This window comes from Triticum dicoccoides, chromosome 1B (assembly GCF_002162155.2).
Source record: "Triticum dicoccoides isolate Atlit2015 ecotype Zavitan chromosome 1B, WEW_v2.0, whole genome shotgun sequence".
Taxonomy (NCBI): Eukaryota; Viridiplantae; Streptophyta; class Magnoliopsida; order Poales; family Poaceae; genus Triticum; species Triticum dicoccoides.
The window spans coordinates 465,886,442-465,895,090 of record NC_041381.1 but is presented as its reverse complement, the minus strand read 5'-3'; the positions used below and the strand labels follow the sequence as shown (position 1 = coordinate 465,895,090).

The 8,649-nt window shown below is 39.8% G+C and overlaps 1 protein-coding gene across 1 annotated transcript; it reads left to right on the top strand.

Annotated features, from left to right (window-relative positions):
- Positions 1-1,754: 1,754 nt before the first annotated feature.
- Positions 1,755-5,751, top strand: LOC119341572 (protein N-terminal glutamine amidohydrolase-like). The gene is made up of 6 exons (XM_037613448.1): positions 1,755-1,922; positions 3,045-3,150; positions 3,303-3,380; positions 4,400-4,533; positions 4,909-5,033; positions 5,293-5,751. Exons 1-6 carry the CDS (start codon positions 1,801-1,803, stop codon positions 5,445-5,447), a joined length of 720 nt encoding a protein of 239 aa, XP_037469345.1. The 5' UTR covers positions 1,755-1,800; the 3' UTR covers positions 5,448-5,751.
- Positions 5,752-8,649: the final 2,898 nt, after the last annotated feature.

Below are 8,649 nucleotides of genomic sequence, written 5' to 3'. Positions count from 1 at the left end.
TAAGGCTTCTTATGATGTGTATTACCGAGAGGGCCCAGAGATACCTCTCCGATACTCGGAGTGGCAAATCCTAATCTCGATCTATGCCAACCCAACAAACACCTTCGGAGATACCTGTAGAGCATCTTTATAATCACCCAGTTACGTTGTGACGTATGATAGCACACAAGGCATTCCTCCAGTATCCGGGAGTTGCATAATCTCATAGTCGAAGGAATATGTATTTGACATGAAGAAAGCAATAGCAATAAAACTGAATGATCATAATGCTAAGCTAACAGATGGGTCTTATACATCACATCATTCTTCTAATGATGTGATTTCGTTCATCAAATGACAACACATGTCTATGGTTAGGAAACTTAACCATCTTTGATTAACTAGCTAGTCTAGTAGAGGCTTACTAGGGACACGGTGTTTTGTCTATGTATCCACACATGTATCAAGTTTCCGGTTAATACAATTCTAGCATGAATAATAAACATTTATCATGAAATAAGGAAATATAAAATAACAACTTTATTATTGCCTATATGGCATATTTCCTTCACTTCGAGTCAGTTAGGCGTCGTGTTTTGAGGATCCAAGAGTCATTGTGGATCGCCGGTGAACGAAGTCTGTGAAGGTTTGGAAGTCTACCTTGAAGACTTACCAGAGTGATATGGCGAGGACTAAGTGACCTTAGCTCAAGGGGAATAAGGTGAAGGCGTGGTCTTCTGAGTTCAATCTTAGCCCCCCTAACAAGACGTACGGTTGTCACATCAACTAGAACTGGTCTACCAAATCCTTGTCTGCACCAAGCAACTGGTTCTATCTCTTCACTCCTTTACTTATAGTTCTATCTCGTGAAGTCACTGTTTGCCTGCTCTGTTTGACTTCATGACATTTTCTCTGGTTGCATATTTGGCTTCATACTTTCTTCCTTTTCGGATCAAATCTATCTAGCTCCTATTTGTCTTCGTGCTTTCTCTGTACTATTCCTGTGACTATGGCATGGCTAGCGTAGTTTATCTTCCGCTGCATACTGTGTAGGTGTTATTTGGTTGTCTGTCTTCAAATACATTGCTTCTTTTGAAGACGTTCATAAAAATCGCATATTCACCCCCCCCCCCTCTAATCGATAACTAGCACTCACTTACCACTTATTATGTGAAAAGAAGATGTAAGAGGGAACCGTGTTTTTAGGCATGAGAGCTCCTAATCATCACCCTTTGCGCCAGTTACCGACCCAGCATGCACACGTCCTTCACTCCTGGGTCGGCCCAACATGTGAGCTATTTGTGCGACCAGTAAGAGAAAACTTCACTCAATCAGCGGTTGACGTTCGACCGTCGACTTTTAAAAAAAGTTCACAAATTTGAAAAAAAAGTTTGTAGGTTAGAAAAAGTTCATAGATTTTAGAAATCATCAGAGGTTTTAGAAAACTTCGCAAATTTGAAACAATTTTGTGTATGACAAAAAACATGAATTTTTAGAATGATCATGATTTTGGGAAAAGGTTTCATGAATTTGAAAAAAGTGCATGTTTTTTTGTGGAAAAGTTTATGAAATTAAAAAAGTGAATTAAAAAAATCATGGATTTAAGAAAATGTTCATGGATTTATTTATTTTTGCAATTTTAAAAAGGTCCACGAACATGAAAAAGTTTGAAATTAAAAAAATGAACAAAAATGAAGAAATACAGACCGAGAAAACCAAAAGAAAACCGGCCTGGAAGCCCATAGTTGCCTTGACACCCCGAGAGCCCACGAGCGACAAGCCCTTATTCTTCTTGCTCTGCCGCCGACCACTCGCCTCTCCATGGCTGACGACGGAGCAGCCGCCGGCGTAGACCCCTCTCCTTCCTCTCCCCCTATCCATCCGGCGGCACCGGACAACCCGCCCATCGATGCCGCATCCTTCACCCACACCCCGTACTACTGGTAATCGATCTCTCCGCCCTGATCCGTTCTTGCTCAGATTGGGTACAACCATGGCTCCACCACATATTGTTAATCCTTCCCGCCGTGCTCGGCCACAGGAGATTCTGGGCAGGAGGTGGAAAGGTTTCTTAATGATGAGGATAGACCTTTCCTATTTACTGATTCTGTTGAAGATGCTTGAGTGTGTGAGTGATGTGCTGAATGGGAATGGAGACTAGGGTTGAGATATGAATTCAGTTTATATTTCTCGTTCTAGTCTTAAAACCTTGACTCTTAGAGTGAATTCATATTTGAAGGCGAACGAGGCACTGGCTAGGAACGACATCATGCTGAAGCTTGTAACTATAAACTACTCTAGTTGCTAATTACTAGTACCTACAACATGTGAAGCTTCGGCAGATAACAACAAGTTATAAATTTTTACTTGATATTAAATTGATTGAATTTCTCGTTATACTTTGTCTTACCTTCTTTAGCAAACTAGATGATACCCTGCACGTTGTTGCGGGAATATTTTGCAATACATTTCAAAGATATTTGATTGTATGTGACATGAATATTTGAAATAATAATATGAGAACTAAAACTGAAAATATGTATGGTTTATTGTGTTTGACAATTGTATAGTTGTAAAAAATTCAGTAAATATAAATAGCATAATAGAATGAAAAATGTCATTCATACTTGCATATTGAGGTGGGGCTTTTTCTATGCATGGTTGCATGTTGAAGTGAGCCTTTGTTTCATGATGAGGTGGCATGCTTGCATGTTGAGATAAATAGGTTAGCGGGGGCTAGCTATTTAGATATAGAAGATATGCAATTTATTTTGTGTGCAATGGGAAATTAGACTGATTTAATCGATGATTAGCTTTACTAAGTGATTCAACATTGCTTTAAAAGTCACCCTTTGGAAGAAGCTTGTACACAATGAGGATGATTCTCCAACTACAGTGATTATCTTATTATTGCTCTATTGCATGACACTTCTCCTAAACCATCCTCTTGTTTCACTCTCTTCTAGAGTATTTCTCTCAAGCTTATACATACCACGGTCAAAATTCAAGTATTTTTTCTATTTTTATTCATTCGATAATGGTTGCATTTAATTCTCACTGTGTAGTGAAGAAAATGTGTACTTGCTATGTAAGGAGCTGATTAGAGCTGGACTTGCTGATCCTGCGGGCAATGACCTTTATGCTGTTTTCATATCAAATGAGGAAAAGAAGGTGATTTTATCTTATATGATGTACTACGCTTCTTCTCTTTCAGTGCGTGGATTACTTGCTTTTGTTAGCTCCTTTTTTAGTTCGTAGTGCATTTATCCCCATTTTTTACATTGATTTCTATGGGTTGTGATGTATTTTTCTTGAAATTTCAGATTCCTCTCTGGTATCAGAAAGCAAGTCGTACTAATGATGGATTTGTCTTGTGGGATTATCATGTAATCTGCATCCAGGTAAAGGCTAAATTGGATTAAGCATCGCATTTCTCTATAGCTTGGTATTATGATAGAGCTCTACAGGAATTTAATTATTTTTTAATGAATCGTGAGAGGTTTTAGATGAAATAAGAAACTTTAATTATGATAAATAAATTAGGAGTAAGGGCATGTTTGAATCTTTGCACACTTTGCCCCACAAATTTAGGCTAGTATGACTATTTGGTCAACGATTTGGTTTACCATAACATGTTTGGCATGCCAAAGTTGCTTAACACCATGGTTTACATGTCAGACATAGTTACTAGCCAAGAGTTGCCTAATCTATTTGTGGTGGCCAACCAAGCATCCCATTTACCATGTATTGTTTCTGATTTGACAAATGAAATTTATCCTGAGTATGGTAGAGAATCTGGAACTCCGCCTATGTCTTCTAGGCATAGCCGGTCCCAAGCCCGGGTAAAGGAGGAGGGTTGTGATAGGCTTGGCGAGCCAACGTAAAAACTAGCCAGTCCCATAGGTATGAAACCCATTTGAGCGAGAATAGTACTAGGATGGGTGACCTCCTAGGAAGTCCTCGTGAAAGGGTTTCATATCTAAGGGTTGTGATAGGCTTGGCGAGCCAACGTAAAAACTAGCCAGTCTTTTGGGTATGAAACCCATTTGGGCGAGAGTAGTACTAGGATGGGTGACCTCCTGGGAAGTCCTCGTGAAAGGGTTTCATATCTAGCCTACCCCAACTTGTTTGGGATAAAAGGCTTCGTAAGTAAGTATGGTAGAGAATCTGGATTTTCTTTTCATGTGTGGGTTCCTTTTTTTCTTTAATGCTTTATGTCTACCACAATTTGTTTTCATGTCTGTAAGATGAAAAAGGGACGGTAGGGAGATTATATGATCGATGTGGCATTCTGATACATCATTGTTAGTACTCAGCTTTGATATATGCATTGAGATATAGATTTATTGCTTATATAAAAGCATTGCATTTTGTATGAATAGCATTTTGTGGTACCTAATCATTGATGTGCATATGAAAGTCTAGGCGAAACAAAGGAGATGTTCTTGATCTTGTTTGGGATTTGGACTCGAGTCTTCCTTTCCCTTGTCCATTCCTCCAGTACGTTGTTGATGCCATTCAACCACTAGCATTTGGCGACTCCATCTATGGAAGGTAAGGTACTGTTGCTCTAAGTGTAACATTGGTGAGATAAAATTGCGATGGTGTCCATGCAAGATTACTCTTAAACAATGTGCCAATCTCCTCATATAGGCGAAACCTGATGCATATTAGTTCGAAATTACTCTTTTTTTTTGTGCAATTTTTTTATTGACTGATGGAGGACATGATAGCCTGTGTTAGTTACACTGACAGAAGATAGTGTGGCTACTTATGTTCTCATCCTTGGTTAGACCCATTCGGCTCCGCTATCTCCGTGTAAATCTCAATAGGGGTACATGTCTGTGTTGAAATATAGGAGGGCATGAATGATAGTTTGTTTTGGGGGTTGAAAATCAGTACTAACTATCTACCATCTACTGTTTACAGACTTTTCCGTGTAGTTCATGGTCCAGTATTTCTTCGATCATTTGCATCAGACAGAAGTCACATGAAGGACCCCGTGGGGAATTGGATTGAGTTACCCCCAAAATATGAACCAATTGTCGCGGAAGGTATCAGATTTTATGCCTGAACCATCTTCTTGTGAAAACTCATTGCACCATTATATTCTCCTGGTCATCAAGTAGTTCTCGGAACAATCAGTCGTGCATAGGAAATTTACATGTCTAGACACACAATGGGAAGCGGTAACAAAGTTATTGGAAATTGAAAATTATCTCTGGCACTCTTTTGAATTTATATGGTTATATGATTTGTTTACAGTCCATACTTTGGAACACGTTACTCATTCGTACTTCCAATCTGTTTCAGATGGAAGCACCAATAACCTGAATGAGTACATAGCCATGTCTACTAATGATGTCGGAGACCTGGAAAGCGTGGTTAATGATGTCTACCACAACGAACATGGTGTGGTGATAAACGAAACGTTGCTCCCCATGTTCTTCTCCCGGTTGCCTGAATGACATCCTTCAGAAGAGAGCTCTTTGAGATATCTTGATTGGCCTGTCCGAATTTTCTTTCGCGGTGGACAACGGTCGAGTACTTGTAGTGAGTGAGATCTTATGAACTTTGTTAATCTACGGTATCGCGCTTGTCTAATGATGTCGTGTCAGGCCGTAATATTATTTTGAAGTTACTATTGCTGTGAGTTACTCAAATCTGTAATGATGAAACTATTGGGTCAGCATTGTTTTGATCACTGAATATCAAGGACCCATACCTACCAAACTGTTTTGATTACTGAATATCAAGGACCCATGTCTACCATACTGTCTCTACCCAACTGTTTTTTCTTTTCTTTTGGCGATGTATATCTACAAACTGGTTGGTTGCACCGTTTTTTTAGTATATATGTCTGGAAATTCTCCGTGCTATGAATAGAGAATATGAATGAGAGAAACATGCGTCTCAACAGCGCCAGCTGCTCTTCTAACAACCAGAATAATACTAGCTTATCCCTAAACCACCACGTTAATAATAGCTGTAACGAAGAAGAAGAACGGCCATTGATCGTGCCTTGTTCCAGCAGGATAATCTTTCCACATCACGCCAGGCAGGCCGATCATCACCTACTACTTCCTGAGATGGGATCTCTGCTTGACAAAATTAAGATGCGACTCATGGATCACGGTTCGGTTCCATCAAATCACAGAATTGCGAGGACATCCAACTCTAACGTACCAAACGGGCCAATAATTCTCGTCCGCTTTCTCCAACGCACCGGCGAGTGACAACTCGGTGGCTCACTCACGCCTTGATTGTACGCACAGAACCAGCTGCAACGATACAAAATTTCAGACATGACAAGAATATATATGAAGTAGTACACGTACGCATAGAGCCAGCTACAACGATACAAAATTTTAGACATGACAAGAAGATGGAGAAATATTTTGAAATATGAGGGAGAGAGATTTAGAGTACAAGGCCTCCCTTCGATCCAGATTAATTGTCATTAATTTTAGTACAACTTTATACTAAACCATCGGCAATTAATATGGATCGAGGAGAGTACTTGGTTTAAACCATCCTACCTGTCTCTAACTTAAACCCAATTATATTCTAACAGTTAGATTAGTGGGCGGGTTCATTCATGATTGATCTCCGTACAGTAAGTGACGTGACATGGAGACACAATCAGTGATCTTCGAATCGTTCCGAGACTGGGGACTGTTCCAGCAAATGCTTGTGTTGTTGATCACCTATCACTCACTAATCTTTTGATGACGACAATCATTCTACTCCCTCCGTTCCCAAATACTTGTCTTTCTAGGCATTTTAAATGGACTCAACATACGGATGTATGTAGACATATTTTAAAGTGTAGATTCACTCATTTTGCGCCGTATGTAGTCACTTGTTGAAACCTCTAGAAAGACAAGTATTTAGGAACGGAGGGAGTAGATGATAAATACGAGAGGACAGTAGACATCATTCACAGACTCTCCGAATCAAAGAATTTTTCTTTTTCCATGCTAACGTCACTTAGACGAGACTCGTCAATTCTCGTCTAGATGAGAGCTAGCTACACCTCTACGGAGTTGGTTGATTTGTAGGATTTCAGTTCTATTTTCACCTGTGAACTACTTCTGCTCTAGCTTCCAGATAAGAATCTGGAAAAGATCTGTTTGGTGCCAACAACTTCTATCCCATCATGTTTGACCCAAAGAGGTCCATACAATGTAATCCCAGAATTTTCTTGTTTGTGCTTTCTAAAATGCCACGAATCAAAGGCTTTTCATATTTGTTCAACACTAACTTTGTCGAAAATTTTGTTCAACACTATGGAATGGTTGCAAGGCCCACCACTGGCTTCAGTTGTCCTCCATGACAGACACAAATGTAATACGTACAGTGCTAGGGTACAAAGTATCATGCATCATGTTCCTACTTCCCATGTTCACTCTCACCCACTCTCGTACCACCCCACCCCCATATACATGCACTTCTTCCACAGAATTACATTGCTGACTTGACAAAAATAAAAGGTGGATCTTGATCAAGCTAATAGACTGTAGTTTTCATAACCACTTCTGCTGGCCGGCAAAAACAATACTACCAAGAGCGCATTTATTTTCCTTCACAAGTTCACATGTACTACCCTGCTATGAACAAACCAATAAACCCTCAAACTTCTGGCCATTTCTGAGATAATTGTATCCTAGAGATGCCCCATATTGTCACATTAAAGAATGCATTGAGTCCATATGATGACACGGACAGCTGGGCAAAACATTCATATGGACGCAAGGACGGCAATGTTCATTTGTCCCACACATTTCATGTGATGAATATATTGGCAATGAATGCACCAATCAAATTCAAAATTGATAAGAACAAGGCGCCCAATCAAAATCTGTTGCAGGATGCTCAAGAAAAGACTAGCCACCATCCGCCATGCGTTCCATCTTCAAACCAAACAGGACACTTGTAATAGTTAATTACATTTGTAAATACTAAAAAAAGGAAAAAAAATGCCTTTGGCGAATATCCAATTCAGCTCCTGAGCTCATCTACACCCTGTGAACAGTAGATTCAAATAAAATACTAGAAAATTCAAAACAAAATCCAATTTTTTTGTGGTGAAAGATGCTCGAGTGTGCGATGTCCATGCCAAGTTTCAGCTCATTCAGACATCCGAGTAGCTCTCAGCAAAAAAAAAAAACAGCTCCAGATAGTGCAAAAGAGTAAACTTTTTCACAGACCTCATATTTGTCTTTTTTGCTGAGAACTCGTCGAATGTTCAAATGCGCGCATCTTTCACCACAAATTTTTTTTTTGAGATGTTTTGAATTTTTCTAATATTTTTTGCGAATTTACTGTTCACTCCGGGGCTCATCTGACTCCGGGAGCCAAAACGCCACACTCGCCTTTGGCGAGCCTACTCTCTCATGCCTTATCACTAATGCAGCAACAGGGAGAATGGAGTATTAATGAACACAATGGTTGAATTGTTTCTTCCCCAATATGACCAGAAAGCATGGTAGAGCCTTCATTTGAACAGTCTACGCACAGATTATTGCAACGACAAATCACACGCTGCAGCTGCTCATTTTTGGAAGAGGTATTGGTCGACACAGGCAATAAAATACAGCAGTGTCAATGGCAGCATATCACTGTAGCACGCATGGCACATGGAAGAGTAAGAGCATAGCAGGGTGGCAG